Below are 23,150 nucleotides of genomic sequence, written 5' to 3'. Positions count from 1 at the left end.
ACGACACTCATTGGTCGTGGCGGACCGGTCGACCCGGTCGACCAATGTCGACCAAAGACAAGGCCAAAACAGGGAATTGAAGGTCCAGATCAAATCCAAACCTAAAGGGGTTTTGCACACAAGTCAAGTGACTTACCTAATAGGTAGAAATGCCTTCAAACCAAGATAGAGAGCACTCCAAGTCCATCAACTAATTAGATCTTCATCAGGATTCAGTTTCCATAAATAGAACCTCATCATCAACTTTCATGGATTCAAAGCCAGACACCAAGTCCTCTACTGGGATGGCCCAAAGCTGACTTCTTACTTTACTTCGGGTCATCGGACCTACAAACAACAAGGTTTCCGGGTCAAGGTTAGGGCTGGGTTTCACACACGCTGGACCTATATGGCAACACCGCTTTGAATGGAAGGTCAACTATGAAGATGATCATACAGGATAACGGACGAAGGAGCTTGGTCAGGGTAGATTAGGTGGCCGTCATCGGGGAAGCCTGTCTACCTACACGCTATTTAAACAAAGACTCACCCCTCCAGTAAAAAAACGAACTTATTCTAAGAAAATTTCTATTTAGCTCTAGCATGGGATCTTAACCTGATCATTGTCTGACTTAATCATCGGAGACGGTTGCCCGGCATTCTGACCGGCCCGCGTCTAACCTTTCTTGCAGGACTTATCGTCTCTGACCATGGGAAGGCATTCGGGAGCTTGTGAGGCTTAGTTGGACTCACGATTAGAACTGAGACACATCACTGGCATTAGTATAGGGATAGATTTATAATTTTGATCATCCATGGGTTATAAGTCTTTCATTTTAGAGATAAGTATATCCTCAATTAAAAATATAGATTTATCCCCACCTATACTTGTGGCACTAGTGGATATCAATCCCAAATGACTTGAACTTTGGTTTTTTTTTTTTTTTTTTTTTGATCTAAGGTTCATCTAGGCCAGTTTACGCGCACCTCGACTACATTTTTAGGATATCTTTATAATTAATATAGACGGAGCTTTGCCCTTGATTCTAAAAAAATTCGAACTTTAATTCATTTATAGAAGTGCTGGTCTTTTACCAACTGAGCCCCTTGAAGTTAGTTTGCCAGTCTTTTTTTGTTTGCACTTGAATGGGAGCTTCATGGACTGTCTTTATTCACCAATTCAAACAAAGAAAGTAATTTTGTGGCTAACCCGCTTGACGGGTCTCGTGACCGTAAGTAAATGAGATAAACTTTGGTCTCGGTGGACGGTGGGTTACCTAGTATTGGTGAATATTATTATATTATATTTATCTAATACAAATGCCCTATTCAATAAAAACAATCTAAAAACTCGTAAAGAAGAAGAAGAAGAAGCAAACTTGACTGGTCAAACAAGGCAGACAAAATCTTCCATGTGGGGAAAGATAAGACGCTCAGTCAGAGAGCAATAATTTGCCGCAACCATTGCGGGAGGATGAAAATTCCATCCTTCTGGTGACTCATTTGTATATTTGGAATTTCTCACTGATTACTTCCTTACAAGTGTAAGTAATGACGCAGAAGGTTATTAATGTCATTTCAACGTTATTTAAAACCCCCCTCGAACCGAGAAAACGACCGGAAAGTGTAAAGAAACCGCCTCTCTCTCTCTCCAGCCTACTTCTTCTTCGCCATCTTCTCTCTCTCTCTCTCTCTCTCTTTCTCTGTGTATGTTCTGTTCGATCTCTGCTTTTTTTTTCTTCTCTCGGTTCTCCATCATCGAAGAGAGGAGAGAGTGAAGGATTGAATACAAAATGTGTGGGATCTTTGCGTATTTGAATTACAATGTGCCTAGAGAGAGAAGATACATTCTTCAAGTTCTCTTCAATGGGTTGAGGCGTTTGGAATACAGAGGATATGATTCTGCTGGGATTTCTATCGATTCCTCTGAACTCGCTTCTGTTACTCAGGATCAGCGTAGAATCTCATCTACCTCTTTTGGACCTCTTGTGTTCCGCCAGGAAGGAAACATTGAAAAACTCGTCAAATCTGTTTACGAAGGTTATATCACGCCCCTTTTTTCTTTCCTAGAGCAGCCAAAAAAAAAGCTAAATTTTGTTTATGTTCATAGGGCTTAGTGTAGTTTTGTTCGTGGTTTCGGAGTGAAATTGTTGATTAAAATACTTGTTTGTAATTAATATTTTTATTAAATATTTTGGCGTCTTGTCTATGCCTTCAATCAAATTCTTCTTCCCCCCCTTTTTATTGTTGTTCATATAACTGTTATAGTACGGTAGCTAAATTGGAGATTGTAGCTGGTAGCATGGGAAGGGAAAAATTACTTTCAATTTCCGAAGAAGGATTTTTGTCTTGCCCTTATGGGTGCGAAGTTATGATTTTTCTGGTGTTGATGGGTTATGCTGAATTTTCTGTTCCTTGAGGTTTTCGTTTCCTGCATTTTCTCCTCATGTTAGCAATGGTGTTGAATTTTCTTCGAGTACACTTGGTTGACTTTGACTGACCATATGTGCTGGTTTCGTTATTTTTATATTGTGAATGATTTTTAATAGAGCAGTAGATTTTAGATGATGATAATGAAACAAAAATAAGGTGGGCCTTTCTACTTACAGAGGTTGCGGCTACGGATTTGAATTTGGAGGATTCGTTTCCTGTTCATGCTGGAATTGCACACACCCGGTGGGCAACTCACGGTGAGCCAGCACCGCGGAACAGCCATCCTCAGGCTTCTGGTCCTGGAAATGACTTCTTGGTTGTTCATAATGGTGTTGTCACCAACTATGAGGTACACGGTTTCCTTATGTTGTTTCCCTTTCCTCTTGTTCCTTAATTTCCTCGTGAATCCACGTTGTCTTTTGTCCTTCTAGTTATTTGTATTCTTCGTTCCTCATTTATTTAACAAACTATTGTATCTGAGTTTTCAAATTTCAACTCCATATTGGTGCTCCCGTGGCTTTATTTTACTTGTTGTATTAGTTATTTTGGTAACACACCAACGTTCTCCCCCCCCCCCCCAAAAAAAAAAAAAAAAAAAAACCAGAAGAAAACCATGAGCATTTCATGCTTTACATGTTTCAGTTATCTTATTGTAGCATTTTAGTTCTTTAGGGACTTTGTCTCTTAGCCTGGGAACAAGTGTCACATTCAGTGGTGTACATTTCGAATGGCTGGATAAATGGGTTGGCTACACATATCCTACCTTGAAATTTTACTTTATTTATCGTTATCATCAAACATATTTCTTTCTTTCTTTCTTCTTCTTCGTCTTTTTTTTTTTTGGCTGATTAAATTTACTTTAGGCAATTCATGCTAGAAACGTCTTTTCTGAAGCTTTCTCTTTTAAGTCTCTTGAAACATGGTGTGTTATTAGTACCTTTGGCTACACACTCACAGACTCACAGTTAGTGCTGGCTATAATTGTGACTCTTTGATTGATATGGTTTATCACTGGCTATTTGTGCAACACTGGGTGGTCAGAACTATATGTCCAACCCTGTAGCAATCAAGCTGCCCATGGCTGAATCAAGTTGTTTCGAAACAGAATGTTTAATCATGAGTATTTCAAATAGTAAAGGGTCCATTACTTAACTGGTTCCACCTATGTGGGGTCTTGAGAGAGGGGAGTTTGGAGATGGCCCTAACCTTTGTCCTTTTTTGCACAATGTGACTGCTCTTCAAGACTCTATCCCAGGCATTTTCCCAATGCCTAAACCTTTTACCATTATTCCAAGTTATGGACCCTATTCTTTTTCTAAATAGCTGTCGCTAATTATAATTAAGAGCATTTTGAATGATGAATGTAAAACTTCATAATCAAGATTTGGACTCAAAATCTTTGTAACTCTTACCAACTAAGCTATGTAGTCAATTACAATTTGAATAGTTAGGGTGTCAATTTAGGTTTCCTGTTTGTATGAACTTACCAGATTGCTTGGTTTCTTCAAGAATTTAAATACCCTTTCAGTCCCATGTCTCTTTAATTTTTTTCTTAGTGAATTTGTCATTTATTTCAAAAAACTTTTGAATAATGATCTTATCACTGACATTGAGACATTATATCCTTCATCAGTTTGGTGACCATTGAGATAGGGTTCAATCATAGTGGTCTGTGCAACAGCATTTTCCTGGAAATTTAATTGAAAATTTCCAAGCATTACCAATCAAACAATTAGCAATACAATTTAGAGCATTTATAAAATGGAAAAGATGAAAGATTTTAGACTTGGAACATAAGAAATGCAAGAGTTCAAATGTTTTCAGAATTGATAACATAACGAATGTTTGATATGAGAAAATTTTTATCCATTTGGAGAATCCCTGACTACTGCCTCTTTCCTAAAACTTGATGATATAGATTGAAATAAGAAGGGGGGGGGGGGAACCAAAACACTGTTCAGAGTACTGTTTATGTGAACAATGTGACGACCTGTGTTTGCCTTGTGTGCTTATGCTTGTTAGAAGATGTTGTGGGCCCATCAAATGAAGAATTATTCTATCCTAATGCTTCCATAGTTTAGTATCTATCTCAGTTTTAGAAAATATTTTTTTATTTCATTGCAATAGAATCTCAGATTTCTAATATCATTTTGCTATGATTTTGTTTTTAGGTGTTTCTATTTGATGTATGTCAGCTACGTTTATGGGAAGTCCCTAATTTGGTTGTAAATCTACTTCATAGCAAGTACTTCCTATTTATATTGTTTCTAATTTTAGACTCAACAGTCTATGTAATGTGATGCACATAGAGGCCTCCTCCATACAATTCAATAAATAAAGTTGTGTTATTTTGCTATGCATTGTCCCAGTATAGGTTGAGAAGGGTTAGATGCTCAGGCTGAGTAAGACCTGAGAAACAGGATGCTATGGTGGGTTGTGAGTTGTGACAGAAAGAGAACTAGAAGAATAGGAAGAAGAAGAAGAAGAAGAAGAAGAAGAAGAAGAAGAAGAAGAAGGGAAATAGTAGAGATGCGGAAGAAATCTCACAATCTGATTCTCAAATAGCACTCCACTTGTCTGCCAATTCACTCTAATGTCTGCTGGGTGTTACAGGCATGTATTTATAGGGAAGTTAAAAAAAAAAAGAAGACATCTTGGTTAAAATATAAACTTATAAAAACAAAGTTCATACCAGAGTCTTAACTCCTACATAGGAAAACAAAAACAATTAAAGCATTGAAAATAATATACTAATTCAACTAATTCCAGGCCTTCTTGGACTGGTTGTTGTTGGGTTTGGGGTTTCCAAAGTCTTGTTTGCTGGTCCAACCAAGTTATTGATGCTGCATCACTGAGGCATTCAAAATCATTGTTTTGACAGCTGAAACAGCTGGGGATGAGAGATCCAGCGCTGAGATAGCCTGCTTCCCTCCTATTCCTATTCCCACCTTCTCATATCCACCTCATCTGCTACCTTTTTGTCTTAATGAGTTTGGTTTTTGGTGTCCTGCTGCAACCTATCAACAGTACTACTGCAGAGTGGGTCTTACTTGAATTCCCTTCAACATTAGCTGATGTGTAGAATACCTACTGCAGATTTGGGGCTTGGTATCATATATTGTATAATGATCTGGATATGGTCTGTTTAGATTCCCACATCTCTGTCTTGAAACATGGTTGGAATCATGACTTGGGCTTCGTGTTGTTGTGAAACCTTTGAATTGAACTGTCTCAAATGTGCTTGGCTTTTAGCCACTAGGAAGAGAAGGATCAGGCGAGGTAGAAAAGAAGACAATCCAGTGATCAGCCTATGTTCTGCAAGGTATCTGCTGCTCCAAACAAAAATTCCGAAGTGGAGGCTTATATTCCAAGAATCAGATACTGCGCAGCAACCAAAGTATTGAATGTTGTGGGCCACAGCAGCTACATGATAATTTTTGGGAAGAAGAGAAGATGATATGGTGCCTTTGTTATTTTGGTTTCTGAATGGTAGAGGATCACATTTGCTTTAGTTCCTACTTCGCAGGCTGCGGTGAAGCATTAAGAGGCTGTGGTATTGTTTCTTTGATTTTGTATTCTTAGTCAATTTCTAGTCAGTGCAGCTGCAAATAAGAGGGGTGGGGGGTGGGGGGAGAGGAATGGTAAAGGTATAGTTTAGTAAGGAAATTAGCTGAGCTCCATGGTTTGCATCTTATTTTATTCTTCATTGATGGTTTATTTGGTTTATTTAGAATGCAAAGTTAAAAATGAGTAGTTTTTGTGTCGATTTCTATGTTGGGATTTAGTAGATCTAGGAGATACTTTTAAGGTAAAGGTATGTATGGTAAGGGAAAGAGAATTCTGCTTGGTTGCATGCCCCTACACCCAGACAGGGGAGTCCACCCCGATGTTTGATGCCTGAGCACATGCTCTACTTGGCCAAAGTGCTGGTGCAGGGGCATATGACCAATCGCTTCCATACAATGAAAATTTGGATAAATTCCTAACTGAACCCAGACATGAAGAATCGTTGTCAAGTCATTTGGAGTGCATACCAGCACTGCTCTTACCGTTCGGTTGCGCTGATTGTTTCTATGTGAAGTCCTAGAGTTGGCATTTTTCTTAGGTGCAAACTTAAGTTGGGAAATACTTGGAATGAAATTGAATGTGAAGTTGGACATTGTTCGTACACTGAGTGACAAAAAGAACCTCTCTTATCTGTAGTTGTCACAGATTCACAGTGCCAGTGCCTCCTGCGGGGGGGAAGGAGGTTGGGGATGTGAGATAGAAAAGGCAACACCAGCTAGGTGACAGGCAACCAAGGTGATGCTAGCACCTAGACTCGTCAACTATTATTTTCATTTTATTTCTAATAATTTATCCTCTAGAGGGTAAGGGAGACTCTAACCCATTATCCATAAAGAGATCCAATTTTATGTCTTTCAAACAAGAGGATTTCCTCTCCATTACTGGTCCTAAAAATGGTGCACACCCCCACCGACCCTGCCAAGTGCATACAAGTGCTGTCACCCACACACAAACATACATGAAAACTTCATATTTTACTCCTGGATTCATTCCTCCAAGTTGCTACGTCTCTGTAAAGAGTTAGGAAATAGTTATCATATTTCAACTGTGAACCTACAGTAAACATTATTCATCCAAAAAAAGTAGCCATTATTCATGAACTGAAGTTGGATTTTGCTTATTTTAATCTTTTCAGGTGTTAAAGGAGACATTAGTTCGGCATGGGTTTAACTTTGAGTCTGAAACTGATACTGAAGTCATTCCCAAGCTTGCAAAATTCGTTTTTGACAAAGCAAATGAAGCAGGAGGTAATCTTGGTCTATGAACCTCAAATTTTATAAAGAGACTGTTCTTGTACGTTTGTGTTGGATATTTTCGAGAATCCTGTCTATGATGCTTGCTTTATTTTATTTGGGGAACTTACACCTGGGGTACCTATTATTTAGAGAAATTGCAGTTGAAGTTCCTCATGTTTGTTGTATCATGTATGGCACTTGACATGTCTTAAATATTATGTTTTGGGTATCTCACTTTAATAAATTTTATATATTATATTTGGTGCATCGTTTTTTCATATTTCTAATTTTGTCCATAGATATTATGTTTATTGACGCATTCTCAAGAGAATGAAACAGAGAGGGGGGCTGAAAATGATGAGATGAGCTGGTTGAAGCAAGGGACATAGCAGGGGGGGCTCAAAAGGAGGAAGGGGGAGAGAAAGCAGCAGAGGGGTGGGCTTGTGATTGCAGCTGGAGGAGGGGTACAGCTGATGATGTAAACCAAGTCTAGGTTTAGGGGTATTTTAGTAATTTTCCTAGACTTTGGGTTTTCCCAGGAGATTCCAGCAAAAGGGAGGGGGGGAGGTTTTAGGGTTTCTACGGTAATTTAGGGCCTGCTGAAACTGAACTCCAGATCTGAATCCTATTGTAGTCAGAATTCCATGTTTGAAATTTGAATTCAAATGCCAAACTAGGGTTTCGGTTAGGGGTGGGGAAGGGGAAAGGGCTTGCTCTCTTTGCAATTCAGAGCTAAGGGTGCTACTGTTATTCATTTCAGAATCTAGGTTCAATGGATGAAGGGCTAAGATGTTAGGAACTTAAGGTTTTTCTTGAAACTTAGGAATTCTGCAGAACTTCTTGAAGAAGATGAAGTGCAGGATTTTTTAAAGTCAAGAATACTAAGCAGTTAGGACTATAACCTAGTACTAGGGGTGACCAAAGGGGAAGGGAAAAGAGGGTTAGTGGGGCTGGGGTTTGGGATCAGCAGGTGAAGGGTTCCTAGGGTGCTGTGGGTAGGAGAGAGAGGTGGGGAGCCAGCGGGTGCTGAGGGGGAGGTGAGGAAGGGGCTGAGGAAGTCGTGAGGCTTAAGGGAAGAGAGTAAGGGGGTTGTGAGACCTGGGTGCTACTGAATTATTGTAGCAGCAGAGCAGGGGGTTGGGGGAAGGTTGCGCAGGGCAGCAGAGGTGGGGGACGGGCTTGCATGGAAGGGAGGGTGGTGGGAAGGGGCTGTGACTTACTTGGACTGGCTGGAATGTTGATGAAACTTGCTGGATTTACTGAATTGCTCTTCAGAACTTTATTTCGACTTGCTTGAATGCTGGAAACAATTTGAGAACACTCAATAAACAACCACAAGGTCCCCATCAAAGGAACCGTGCCCCTCACTCAAGGCAATTAATCAATCCAAATTTCTTATTCATCAAATCTGAAAATCACTATGCAAGAAGATGGTATTTATAGCCTAAAACAATAGACTTTTGGGATCTCCTTAATAATAGGATCCCATTACATATTGGACTGGACTCTTATCAAAAAATCCTAACGGATAAGATGAGGAATCTTATCTTATCTAAACTACTAAATTCTTCTTCAAAAACAACTTTGACTCAAAATAAAATACTCCAAACAGATCCAAACTTGACTCAAATTGACTCATCAAAATTTTGAAAAACGCATAAATTAATTACAAAGGGAAATTAAGGGCTTAAATGTCCAAAATACCCCTCATAAAAGGTTCAGTCATCTTATGGATGTTTCTTGGAGCCATCCTTGGGGCCCCATGTGGACTTTCAGCCAGGGGAGTCTTTGTGTTCACATCATCTGATAGCTGATTGTGGTAGATGAAGGGGTGCTGTAGCCTGCGGGTTCACTGCTGGTTAATGTCCTTTGATATTGTCAATTAACCTTGATGGACTATACATGATGGAACTGGTAACCTCTGATCACCATTTCAATCTTTGCCCTTTTTATCCTTCAAATCTGGATAGGATATCCTCATTCCATCTTCACCATCTGGAACCTTTCTCATACTCTCCTTCCAATACTCAAAACCATTATGAAAACCACATGTACCCACTAATCTTAACCCTAATTAGAGTATTAGGCCATAGTTCTGTGGTAAAAGCAAGCATCCTAATATCGATAAAGAAACTGCCAGGTTCCAAGCAATTCAGTTGTGAACAGGCTCCCAGCAATCCCATTCAGCAGATTGCCGGTTGTGCCTTGACAGGCAGGGATGCCAGCTCATGCTATCACACATCAGCATCAATGGCCCTGACCAACCCTTTGCTTGCTCCATCAGTAGCACTGGCCTGGTGGTGTGAGACATTGAATCTGTATCAATGACATGATTCCGGTGTAGTGGAGGCACTGAAGCCTTATTTACTCCTGTTGCTGAGACAGTTGCAGTGATGGAATTGAATACAAGATCAACAAAAAGTATGAAGAAGACAATAAGATGCCACGGAGGATGAGGTGTATTGCTGGCCCTTTTATTTGATTCAGATGGAGTCATTCCCACCATTGGATAAGTAACTAGAGGGAGACGCGGGTTTGGGAGGGGGACACAGCATATTGGCAAAAGATGAAGACAGGAAAAGTGTGGGGGGGGGGGGAAATCATCATCTATGTGCAAATTTGTCTATGAGAGTCTAAGAAAGAGACAACTGGCCCCAGAACTCACCAACCACAAAAGAAACTGCTCCATTAAGCCGAGAGAACAATACCCAACCTCTATAGTTCCCCGTCAACCTATTCAGTACCATAGTTGTCACGGCGACGAGGCGGTTTTAGCTAGTTGGGGCGATGAGGCGCCCTCCGAGGCGCTTTTGAGGCGGTCGAGGCGTTTTAGTGTACATCTCATACACTAATTCATTATAAACATATCTTATTTATAATAAAAAACTAATATTAGCCATTTAGCCTACCTCAAGTCATCCAACATACTACAAGCCACACATAGTAGGTCCAAAATAAATTTCAAGTATCATACTATCATTAACAAGAATCAAGATATGATAAAATGTAACTAAATACTAAATAGTAAACACATAGATGCATGAGCAAAACAAATAAACACTAGACAACATACCTTCATTAAATGTCACCAACACTAGCACCACCTACAACTCCACGGCTCCACCTCCACCTCTTCTACATTGTTGAGCTGTAGCCAAATATCCTCACAAGTAAAAGAAGAAAATGAAACAAAGCATATTATATCTAAATAGAAAGTTGTAAATATTCAAGCAAACAATCCCACTTATATCTAAAATCTAAAATCCAAATCCCAAATATACCAACACACCCATATCCAAATTCCCAATAAAAATCCACAATCCATATCCAAAATTCCCAATAGAAAAGTATAAGTCAGCTAGTCATAATCATCATCAAGTAAATTGGTAGCAAGTGGGAGATCTTCTCGAACTTGTTGTTGCTCCAAAGAGGTAGACCTCAAACCAAAATCATTTGCAATGTTCTCATCATCATGCAAGTCTTCCTCTTCTTCCATGTCTCCATCAGACTCAGAGTCATGTTCCTCTTCCTCAACCACCCTCTTCAAAGACCTGTGACGTGAGTAACATATATCAACTCCACCAGATGTTGATCCACTTGGTTGACATCTCCTCGGTCTATTTTGGCCCTCAAGTGATGAAGATGCCCCCTATAGCTCTATCAACAGTGCCCCAAGTAAGATCACCCTCAGGATGGACTAAATCATCAGGTTGATTAACCATCCACTCACTGCTCCAGTCAAGCTCATCAAGGAGTAGTGGATCATAATTTCTAATCTTTAATCGCCTTTCATCGAACCTTTCTTGAAGACGGCGATTGTACTGAACAAAAGCTAGATCATTCAACCTTTCATGTTTCAGCCTATTCCTCTTTTTGGTGTGAATCTGAATTCATAAGCAATTGAAAAGAATCCCAAGTCATTCTTCTAAATTTAAATTTAAAAGTGTTTTAAATACTTGAATCACTTAATACTTACAAACTCAAATGTGCTCCAATTCCGTTCATAACCAGAGGAAGAACAACAAAGGCCTAGTATCCTCCGTGCAATCTTTGTAAGCTCAAAAGCAATTCCTCCATGTGTATCCCACTATGTAACTATAGTATTTTTAAAAAAAAAGAGATTAACATAATAGGTAGAGTTACAAACCAAATAAGTATAACTAAAAATAAAATATACAAGTAAAAACTTACGAGAACTCATAGTTGTACGCTGTCTGATAGCCATAGCTGTGGAGAAAGGACCTCTAACTTCCTTGTAGTCACTTACCTAGGACAATATCTTATTTTGTTGATGTGCATTTGGCACTAGTCTTCCAACAACTTCATTGAAAGAAGTTTGGAGAGAAGTGATCAACTCATAATCATCTACATCATCTAAGTTGTAGAACTTCCCATGATTCAAGAAATAGGCTGCACCATATAAAGGTCTCTCCATCTGGCACTCCCATCACCTATTAATGATTTGTATGACTTTCTTCCAGAGTCGTTCTTTGCCTCCAAAATTGTCCTTTATTTTTTTTTTTTGGCCTCTTGCATGGCTACAGACACTTCAGGCAATACGGGTCTTTCATTAGCATCCACAATCCTCAATACAATCATAAGAGGTTGTGATGCTCTAATACAATCCTCCACACCATGCCAAAATGCTGTAGAAAAAGTTGTTTCAGTTACTTTCTTCCCTGCTTCTGACTTGGACAAATTGAAATTTGTCCACTCCTAAGAAATGAATAAGTACCTTAAATCATCCTTGTGTTTCAACAAGCTTTGCAATGTCAAGAATGAAGTGTCAAACCTAGTCACTGCAGCCCTCACAAGATCTTTGCCATTTGTCTTCTGTCTCAAGGCCTCCAGCAATCTTGTGTGCCTATAAATGAAAGTGGTAATTCTCTTCCCCTGAATTATCACTTTCTTATATTGTTTCAAATTCCCAATGTCCTCTAGCATCAAATCAAGACAGTGGGCTGCACAAGGAGTCCAATATAATCTAGTCCTCTTCTCCATTAATAATGCCCCTGCTGCTTTGTAATTTGAGGCATTATCAGTCACCACTTGAAGTACATGGTCTTCCCCAACTTCTTCAACTTTGCTATCCAATAACTGAAAAAGCATGTTTGCATCTTGCACCTGGCTAGATGCATCCACAGAACCAAGGAAGAATGTTCCCTTTGGACAATTGACGAGAAAATTGATGAGATGCCTACCCTTTTTGTCAGTCCACCCATTAGACATGAGTGTGCATCCATACTTCCTCTAATACTTTTCATACTTTTTCCTCATCTCCATTGTTCTTTCTTTTGCACTCTTCAACAAAGGCACCCTGACTTCATGGTAACTTGGGGGCTTATACCCAGAACCATATTGTGCAATAGACTCGACCATCACCTCAAAGCTTTTAGCTTTAACTGCATTGAATGGAATGCCACATTGATACATCCAATCAGCAATGTGGTTATCCACTCGCTTCTTTTCTTCAGGAGATCTCATTCTATTCAAGATGGTTGTTTGAGTAGCACCCTTAGCCCTCCTTTCTTCAACAAGTTCTTCAGGAGTGCGTCTAACATGCATATCCATGGGACCCCTTACTGGTGCCTTATTAAGGGCACTTTTCAGTCTCTTTGATGCAGTCCCAGAGCTTGGTATCTTGGAGCACACCTCAACCTCAGACCCCACACTAGGTAATGTAGTTCCTCCACTAGAGGGCCTAGAGGCAGGAATAGGATGTTCTTCTCCAATTTGAATGTCATCATACTCCTCATTATCCAAATCAATAACAACAGCCCTCTTTTTATTTTTCACCAACACTGCATTCATCTCTTGGGCAATTGCTGCAGTGGTCTTGGTGCACTTCACAACATCCCCATATCCACCCACTAGATGTTGCTTCAATCTTTTAATTCCTCCTTTAAAGTTTTTGTTGCACAAACTGCATTTGACTGTATTTCTATCAGCAACATCTGGCCAATACCCATATTTCCACCCTGGGTCATTTGACTTAGCCTTTCTCTTTGGGTCTTTTGAGGGATCATAGGCTTCACCCCCACTAGGAATAGGCTTACTAGGAGCAGCCGCTTGATTATCACTTGAGGGCCTTGAGGTCATTTTAAATAACTAGTAAATATCTACAACAAAAATCATGAAACATACACCTATAATCAGCCAAAATTAAAAACAATAATAAAGTTGATAATGATACCGTTTAACCGTATAATTCTAACGTTGCACCATACCGCACCACAATAAAAAATTCTATGCATTCATCTAATCATCTAACTCCATGATAAATTGATAATCAAGCTTCTAAATCAGACTATCAGAGAAAATGAATCGAAAAAATACACTGAAGCTAATAAACAACAATAATAAGTAGGGTAATCACAATTATGGTTGAATGCCATTTTATGAGAATACAATCATTGCTGAAACCTAACCTAGTGGTCCATCACATGATTCACATCAACTGATCTTGAAAAATATATTTCAAAAATTGCAAAGGGACCATTTAAATCTAAGAGAAACCTACAAAAACCTCCCTGAAGCTTATGCAAGGAAAGAATTCATCAGCTGTACCAAGTTGTTGAACTATAAAAAAAAACCAAACAACAAAAGAAAATCAGAGACACACGTACACCAGATTAGAAAAAAATCATTACAATGATACAATCAGGTAGATGAAACAGAGATGGAACAAATTCAACGAAGAAGAGTTGTTACAAATAAAAAAAAAAAATGCGGAGAACATCCAAATAGCAGCTCTGAACTATGCAATCAGGTGCAATTTGCAAGTCACAGGCTCATAGAAATGGTGAACAAAGCTACAGACGACATATAACTAGTTTAACTATATAAGTATATAACATAGCTACAACGCAGGAAAAAAAAAATTTGGCGACTTACCGTTGCCTGAGATGGTGACCAGAGTGACCGGAAGCTATTGCAAGTCTGCAACTTGGTCGCTGACTCGTTGCAAGGCTGCAATCGCAACAGTTGCAACAGTTCCAAAATGGATTTAGGAAAAAAAATGAATGATCAGTTGCTGAAGGGGGGGGAACATTTAGGCGACTTACCATCGCCTGAGATGGTGACCAGAGTGACCGGAAGCTATGCAACTTGGTCGCTGACTCGTTGCAAGGCTGCAATCGGCCAATCGCAACAGTTGCAAAATGGATTTAGGAAAAAAAATGAATGATTAGTTGCAGAAGGGAAAAAAAAAAACATTTCGGCGACTTTCCGTCGCCTGAGATGGTGACCAGAGGGACCGGAATCCACTGCAACTTGGTCGCTGACTCGCTGCAAGCCTGCAACTGAGATATGGTGGAGTTTTGGTTGATGAAAAACAAAAATCAGAGATTCAGAGTCCAACCGAGAAGAGGGTTCTGGGGTCTGTCTTGTTTTACTCAAGCTCTAGAGAAATAACGAAGCAGGGCCGTAGTAAGCATCAGCTTCAAGCTACATAAATGGTCGATTTGATTTAGACTTTAGGAGCTTGCTGGGATGATGAGATGAGCACGGTGACACTGAGGGAGATGGAGTTGTAGGGAAGACCTGGCTGTCGCCGGTGATGACGCTGGCTGTTGCCGGTGTTGCTGGGGGTTGTGTCGGAGTCAGAGACGAAGAGAGTAGCAGAGGGAGAGGGAGAGTAGAGGGAGCCAGAGAGGAGTTAGGGCTTGATTCGATCGAATGCTCGATTCGATCGACTATTCGAGTATCTCGTTTTTTTTTTTTTAATTAATTTAATGTTATGATAATATGTAACACCTATATAACAATTCACCCCTTAGATTCTTTCTGATTGGAATCTACTTTTCAAATTATTTTTTACCTTTGATCTGGAATAAAATAAATTACAATTTTTAAAATTTAAAAAATCGGTCGCCTTGTGTAAGATAGCGTCCGAGTCGTCTGGAGGCGACGACTGGCGACGCCTCAGCGCCGAGTCGAGCGCCTTATTGAGTAAGTCTGAGGCGACACTCGCCTCAGGCCCTTCGTTTCCACGTGGACGCCAAGGCGTCACCTTGACAACTATGTTCAGTACATTTTCATGAATGAGTTCATAGGTCAGGCGGGGGGGGGGGCAGGCATTGGGTGTTTAAGGGAGTGGGAGAGAGAGGGGCCTGCGAGGGGGTGCTATGGGAAGGGAGAGCTAGGGTTTCACAAGTGAGAGAAAGAGAGCTGCAATTGGCTCTTTGGAGGAGATGGTGGTATGGGCTAAATTGATGATATTAAACCCAAATATAATTTATCATACATAGGGTACTAATGGGAACCTTGTCCAATCTTTGCCACTGAATCATAATCCTCAGTAGAGGATTTCAGTGAGGTGAGAACACAACCAGAATTAGGCAATTTTAATAAATCTAAAACAGTGATTTCTGTATTCAGATTACCTCAATTATTGGGTTGAACTTGATGGAAGGGCTCAATGAGTTCAATTATCCTCCAAGAAACCACAGAGATCCAATGATTGGATACACAGTTGTGAGTGAAATTCAGTTGCAGCAGTGGAACATAAAATAGAAGAATCACAGGTTCCCAACGCCACACAACTGAAGTCAATTTGAGCGTCATATGGCCAACCACCAAAAATCGTAGGAGTCCACCAGAACAGCAGCAAAATAGTTGCTATGCTTGAGAACAATCAGTAGGTAATCTTAACCACCCCCCCACCTCAACTAAAAAAATAAATTAAGTAAGAAGGAGATAAAGAGGGATTTGACCAAGATTTTTTCACCAAGGCTTGGGCTAGCATCTCATCAACCAAAACAAGGCATCTCACTTATGCGTTTCACATTATAGGCATCAAATCTTAAATTTCATGGAACTTCTTTAAAATGCTTACTGACAGTCTTAGGCTTTGAGAGGGTTCTAGACATCATTGGCTCTTCTTCCTCTTGATGTAGCTTCACTAAAGGTGGGGGTGAACAGCCAAAATCTTCGCAACAGAACCAGCTCAAATCGGAGGAAACTACGATTTCTTGGGATTTTTGATTAGGGTGTGTGGGATGGGAAAGAGATGGTTTCAGATAGGGTCTGAGTAACTTGGTTAGGATTCAAACAGGTTGGGGTTAATGGCATTGGGTGGGCGTCAACCATGGGATCAACAAAAGGCTGAAAGAATAGTTTCTTCTTCTTTTAATTAGAAAATTATGATGGGGTGAACCTTGAGATGTTGAAGAAGTTTTTCAAAATGAGATTGGGTGTAACTTGGATTGAACCTGAATAGGTAGATCTGTAGATTTACTCTTTGGAAGGGTTTGCATTGGTAGTTCGATTGATGTATCCTCAATTGAGTAAGGGCCAAATGACGAAGATTGTATTCACAAATAACTCCAAGAACAACCTGTAATGGTCTAGATTAGGTTCTGACATGGTCTTTGGAGTAATTATTAATGTGATCCCTAGTGGGGATATCTTTGTGGTTAATGATTGAGATGGTTAATACAAATTAGTTTGAATAATTTCAGATGGGAAGGTTAGGTTAGGTTATGTTTCTGGTCACTTATGGAGATTTCTTGACTTTTAGAGATAAACTGAGATATTTCTAAGTGATGGGTTTGGTGGCTTAGAGTGTTCAGAATAAAATGAATCCTGGGTCGAACCTAGGTAGTACTGTTTTGGTAATATTCTCCAAATTTTGTTGATTTTGGATTGGTATGATGAAAGCTTTGCAAGTTCTTGATTTTAGGGTTTGAGATTAAGGTTTAAATAGAGAACACTTGAGACATAGGGTTTGGGTTGTCATTATGGGGGCAAGTTCTTGAATTTAGGGTTTCAAATTGAGAGCTGTTGGACATAGGGTTTGGCTTGTCATAATGGGCTAGAACTTGGATATAGAGAAATGTGATCCTTCCAAGTTCGATCAAGTTCGGATCACTAAATTGGAATAAATGGGAATTCTTGTTTTTAGGATTTTAGGGATTACAAAAATTCAAGAAGTGGCTGGTTTTTAGGGTTAGCATGATGAGAATAGGGTATAATACAACTTGGTTTGGAGGTAGGGTATGGTCTACACATGCTTAGAGTTTGGGACAAACCTGATGGTTAACTTTGAATTTTGGGTTCTGGTAGTCCAAATGTTGAAGAAAATAAAAGAAAAAAGGTGAAAGGAAAGGGTGAAGGGGGTGTGTAGGCTGTCTGATTGCAGAATGGAAGAGCCTTGTAAAGCTTTGGATCAAGTGGAATAAAATATCTTCTTCAAGGCTGTCAATTCAGCCAAAACAAGGATCTGGCTTGATCTCACCGAGAACCCTAGGTTTACTCAATTGTTGGAATCACGCATTATCAAAATTGAATATAAAGCAATGCACTAGCAAAATCACACAAAAGACACTCAAGCTTGTAGGGAAAATAATTTATTAATCAACTGTAAGGCCTCCAATTGAGTAGGGATGCTCTATTTATGACATTACACTTGAGTCTTTTGATATTAGGACTCAGAAACTGACTTGAACTAGGACAGCAGCTTTCCTACTTCTAATGGACTAAGCAGCCTGGTCGTGGGCTGCCTTTTACAAGAGATAGACTGACTTAAAGAAAACCTAAATGATCTTGTTGTCCTTGACTTAAAGTTGGGAATAAGTACAAGACCGTCGCTGCCCAATTGGAATTTACTTTTTTGAAACAAAATCTTAATTCCTAAGTATATAATCCTGTTAAACAAGGAAAGTGCTGCTGGGCTGCAAGCCTAGTGGAAGAGGATACTAAGAGCAAGGCAGCAAGTCCAAAGACTCTAGTTAGGGTCTAAGTGTGGATCATTGAAGGGAATTTAAGTTGTTGAGTTTTTAGGTTGAGGTAACTCAAGATGCTGGTTTTATGCTTTGGGATGGGGAATGTGCAGCAGGTAGGGCTGAAGGTTGGTATGCTCTTCTTTTTTTTTAAAAATTTTGGTTTTTTTTTTGTGTTGGGGGGGTGGGGGTGGGGAGGGTTCCTGGAGCTTGGAGTCAAACTGATGGAGGAGTAGGGAGAAACTTAGTATGCGTTTGGTAATGTTTCTGTTCTGAGAAACCAGTTCTTATGCAAAACCTTTTTTTAATGTTTCTGTGCTAAAAGACCGTTCTTTACTCGAAATTGGGCGTTTGATAAATCCGTTCTGAAAATATTTTTAAAACACTAATAGAATATGTTAATGTTTTTTTTTTCTTTTTTTTTTGGGTTGAAAAATAAGTTGGTGTTTGATAAACTTGTTCTGAGGCTTCAATTTGAACCAATTTTATCACTTCCGTTTCTGTTCTTTGGTAAAAACATATTTTTTATGTTCTGCAAAAAGCGTTCTTTAGAACATTTTTCTGACTGGTCCGTTCGTAAAGAACAGAAGAACGAACCGTTTTATCAAACGCCTCTAACCCGTTCTTCCGTTCCCAAAGAACAGAAGAGCGCCAGAAATGTTTTTTAAGAACGTTATCAAACGCACCCTTAGGTTCTTGTGAATTGGTGGGGTAGTCAATGGGGTTGTCTTAGGTTCAAGAAAACAGAAAAAGGGTAGAGAAGAGCCTGGTGTGCCACTTATCTGCTGTAAGTCTTGCTCTTCAATGGATGAAGAGATCAATTGCAATGGAAGAATGAATCCATAGTGACAGCAAGTATCTTGGACTTTTAAGTACCAAGAAACTTCAACCACCTGAGACTTTAGACACCAAGAATCCCTCAAATTGGACTAAAAACACCAGAATAGATCTCACTAACAGAGAAAACACAAGCTGCTTGAGAAAAACTTTGCATTAACTGAATGGTGTCTTTGTTTCTTCTCAAGCGACAGTATTTACAGGCTTTAATAAGCTGATTACTTGGACCAGGATTGGAAAACCAGAATAAAACAGCATATGACCTCTCTATGCATGGATGTCTTTTAAAGACTTAAAACAAAACTTCAAACGACTTCAAACAGTGAATGAACATCCAGTCACTGGCATAAATTAGACCAGCATAAACCAATTGGAACTAAGGACTGAATTATTGTTTAACCAAAATTAATGGAGCTTTAAAATAACTATGTTATTAATACTTATACTATGACCGTTAATACTACAGTGCTGGGCAGGAACTCCAGTGGCTCTACTTGAGCAGATGTAGCTCTTTGGACTTGTATCATGTACTCTTTGACCATTCAATGAACTGCATATTTTTCAAGGATTTACAAAAACACCAGTAGCTAACTTATTGACTGTAATAATATATGCTGTGACTTCATATTATAGTTGTTGCTAACTGGATGGTGCTTCTTAAATTCTGCATACATGCATTAATTACTTTTTTTTCTGAACCAACTGAACCTGGTTCAGTCGAACAAAACACAAGATTATTTGAGGAACCGTAGTCTAAGGTAAAGGCTTGGTTCCCCAGTTTTCTCCTTTCTTGCAATGCTACTGCTTGTTGTAGAACTTATCTACTTAAGGGTACTTTAAGTGTGCTTTCTTCAAAGTTTGATGACCTGATTATCTGAGTGTAACATCCTTTTCTTTTATTAATGAACCAATGATGTTTGATGTTATTTGCCTTAAAGTCATTTTTTGGCTACATGGTACACATGACGGACATGTTGAGAACCTTAGTGTCAAATTGCATTCTGAAATCAGTACTTGAAGTGGCTAAAAAGTTGGTCCAAGCTCCTTTTTTTTGGATGAATAAATAAATTCTTTAATCAAATGAGAGAATAGCAGAGGGGAAACAATTCAAAGGCGAACCAAAGCAAACAAAAGAGGCCTCAACAAGGCAAAACGCACAACACTAGCACAATGTTAGCACAAAAAGTGGCTGATAAAATCCTTAAAACAAAGCAAGAAGCACAACACTAGGCCAAAAATAACCAAAAACAGGGCCAGTAGACCAAGCTAGACCGAAGCAGTTTCTTGTTCGATGAAAGTGGGCCTTTATTGCAGCAAGGTGGACGTCGTCGTAATAGGGACAGACATTGCATCAGGGCACCAAGTAGGAGCAACCGGGCCAATAGCCACTATGTGGCAGGCATAAAGTTAAAAGAAAGTGATTTCACTGTAATGGAATTTCTGTAATTTCTTGCAACTTTGGACTCAATTAAGGCACCTTATTCTAGCTATTTTAATCAAGGACTCAATTGGTTAGTCATGTGGGGCCACCTCTCTCATGTGGGTCCTTTATGTTAGTCAATGTGGTGAGTCATCAAATTTCACTCTCACAAACAGGTCTTTATGAACATCATGGAACAAGGATGTCTCTGTGCTTAGAACACACACACAGCGTATGTATTTGTTGCATATGTATATCACTACTTTGCTTATCTTTGAGGTGGTTATGCTGCAGGCGATCAGAAGGTAACATTTACTCAAGTTGTCATTGAAGTCATGAAGCATCTCGAAGGAGCATATGCACTTATTTTCAAAAGTCGACATTATCCAAATGAGTTGATTGCTTGCAAACGTGGCAGTCCATTGATCTTAGGTGTCAGAGTATGTTATTTCTGTCTGTTATTTGTCTTCTGGTTTTTCCAAGCTCTATCAGTTACAACCTAAACATTGCTCCCAGTCTACTATGATATTGAGGTATATGTTTCTTTATTTGTCTTCAGGATTAGACCATCTAATCCACCACTTCAAATATAAATTCATAGTCAGCCAGTCCTAGCCTCTATTTGGAACCATGCATACGATAAATTCCTTGTACACTAATGTAATTGATGTTGATTACAGATCACTGTTGACTGATATGTGGCTCATATGTTTTGGTTTATGGTTTTGTGGAAATAATTGAATCCCTTTGATGACCTATGTGTGGGGCCCTCACTAAACAATTGAATAATGCTAACTTGAACCACAACTTATAATTAAACTAACCCACAAATAAACCGAACCAACCAACACTCCCCCTCAAGTTGAGGCATAGATTTTAATCATGCCCAACTTGCCCAAAATAAGGTGGAAGTCTCCTTCCTTCAGTCTTTTAGTAAAGATGTTAGCTACTTGATCTTTAGATCTCACAAAATGCATGCATATCAGCCCTTGCTTCAACTTTCCTTTGACAAAAAATCTATTTATCTCAATATGTTTTGTATGATCATGTGATATGTTTTGTACGATCATGTTGCATTGGATTATTGGCTATACTGATGGCAGCCTTGTTGTCACAATACAACATCATAGGGCTTATAATAGGAAACCCAATATCTTCTAATGTACCCTTTAGCCATAAAAGCTCACATACTACTTGAACTATGGATCTATACTCGGCCTCTGTACTAGACAATGACACCACATTTTGCTTTTTTACTCCTCCAGGTCACTAGATTGCCCCCAACAAGTGTACAATATCCTAATATTGATTTTATGTGAGGTGAACTAGCCCAATCAGCATTTGTATTAGCTTCCAATTTTAAATTATCTGGGGGTGACAGAAGTATTCCCTTTTTCTGGTGTGGACTTCAAATACTGAAGTATTCTAGGGACAACATTCATATGAGTCGAGTATGGGTCATGCATAAACTGGCTAACTAGGCTTACTAAAAAAGCAATGTCGAGTCTGGTGTGGGACAAATAAATCAATTTTCCAACCAGCCTCTGCTATCTCCCTTTATCTACTGTTATTCTCTCTTTCTCTTTAAGCTTCATGCCTGCTTCAATTGGGTATCCATGGCTTTACATCCCAACATTCCCACTTCTGAAAGTAAGTCTAGGATATACTTGCACTGGGACAAATAGATGCCTTTTTCTAACCTAGCGACCTCAATTCCCAGGAAATACTTGAGTTTCCCTAGATCTTTAACCTTAAATTCCTTGCCAAGGAAGCTCTTCAGCTTTTGTATTTCTGCCCCATCATTCCCAGTGATGACAATGTCATCCATATAGACTATAAGAAGAGTAATGTGAGTTCCTGACCTTCTCATGAAGAGAGTATGGTCAACATTACTTTTCTTTTAACCAATTGATGTCATGGCCTTTTGGAGGTGTCCAAACCAATATCGGGGAGATTGCTTCAACCCATAAATTGACCTCTTCAACTGACAAACCTCCCCTTTTGTTTTGCTATCAAAGAATCGATGTGGGATTTCCATATAGAACTCTTCTTTCAATTATCCATGTAGAAATATATTCTTTACAGCTATTGACGTAAATCCCAATCTCGATTCACAGCCACTGATAACAAGATCCTGAGTGTATTCAATTTTGCAACTGGAGCAAAGGTCTTTTGATAATCAATTCCATAAGTCTGGATGAACCCTTTTGCAATCAATCTAGCCTTCAATCTGTTGACTGAACCATCCATGTTTTGTTTCACCATGAACACCCACGTACGACCTACCGGTTGTTTCCCTGGAGGAAGAGTAACCAACTCCCAAGTACCATTCTTCTTCATAGCTTGCATTTCCTCTACCATTGCTGCTTCCAATTTTTATTAGCATAGGCTTCCTACCAAGTCTTTGGAATAGATGCTGTAGATAAAGATGATATGAAGGTTCGGTAGGAGTCAGACAAAGAATCATAGGAAACATATTTAGCTATAGGATGCTGAGTACATGACCTGCCTCGTTTTCTAACAATGTAGGAAGGTCGGAAGAAGATACCTCAGGGATACTTATAGGACCTAAATCTGGATGAGGAGACTGGAGTGGTAACTTGTCCAACTGGTTTTCTTCATTTGATAGGTCTGCACATCCTTGCTTTGGTCAATTTGCTTTTGAAAGACCTCAATAGTGTGCCTTATATGAGTGGTCTCCCCTTAGATAGGAACCTCACAAGGTTTAGAGGAGGAAAGGGGAGATTGAGTGTTTACAGGTATGCTGACCTAATGCTCCCTCTGGTTAGGAATCTCTTCATGAACCTCTAAATGGGGTTGAATTGGGTTTGGTAGGTCTCTACATGGGATAGGAACGTATAATGTGAGAAATAACACCTCTGCTGTTGGAATCTCCCCTTGGAGAGGTGTATAATAAGGATTAGACTTATTAAAGATGACATATATGGACACAGTTGT

General features: G+C 39.4%; 1 protein-coding gene across 1 annotated transcript in view; it reads left to right on the top strand.

Moving 5' to 3' along the window:
- Window positions 1-1,588: 1,588 nt before the first annotated feature.
- Window positions 1,589-23,150, top strand: part of LOC149024173 (glutamine--fructose-6-phosphate aminotransferase [isomerizing] 1-like) — a 44,269-nt gene continuing 22,707 nt past the window's right edge. Inside the window, exons 1-4 of the mRNA XM_089144499.1 lie at window positions 1,589-2,019; window positions 2,589-2,761; window positions 7,115-7,226; window positions 20,487-20,632. Of these exons, the coding sequence (XP_089000625.1) occupies window positions 1,773-2,019; window positions 2,589-2,761; window positions 7,115-7,226; window positions 20,487-20,632 (678 nt within the window). The 5' untranslated portion in view covers window positions 1,589-1,772. The remainder of the gene's footprint in view (window positions 2,020-2,588; window positions 2,762-7,114; window positions 7,227-20,486; window positions 20,633-23,150) is intronic.

The sequence above is a fragment of the Hakea prostrata genome, chromosome 2 (assembly GCF_041222555.1).
Source record: "Hakea prostrata isolate BN-2017 chromosome 2, UWA_Hpros_2, whole genome shotgun sequence".
Classification (NCBI taxonomy): Eukaryota; Viridiplantae; Streptophyta; class Magnoliopsida; order Proteales; family Proteaceae; genus Hakea; species Hakea prostrata.
This window is presented reverse-complemented; position numbering and strand designations above follow the sequence as displayed.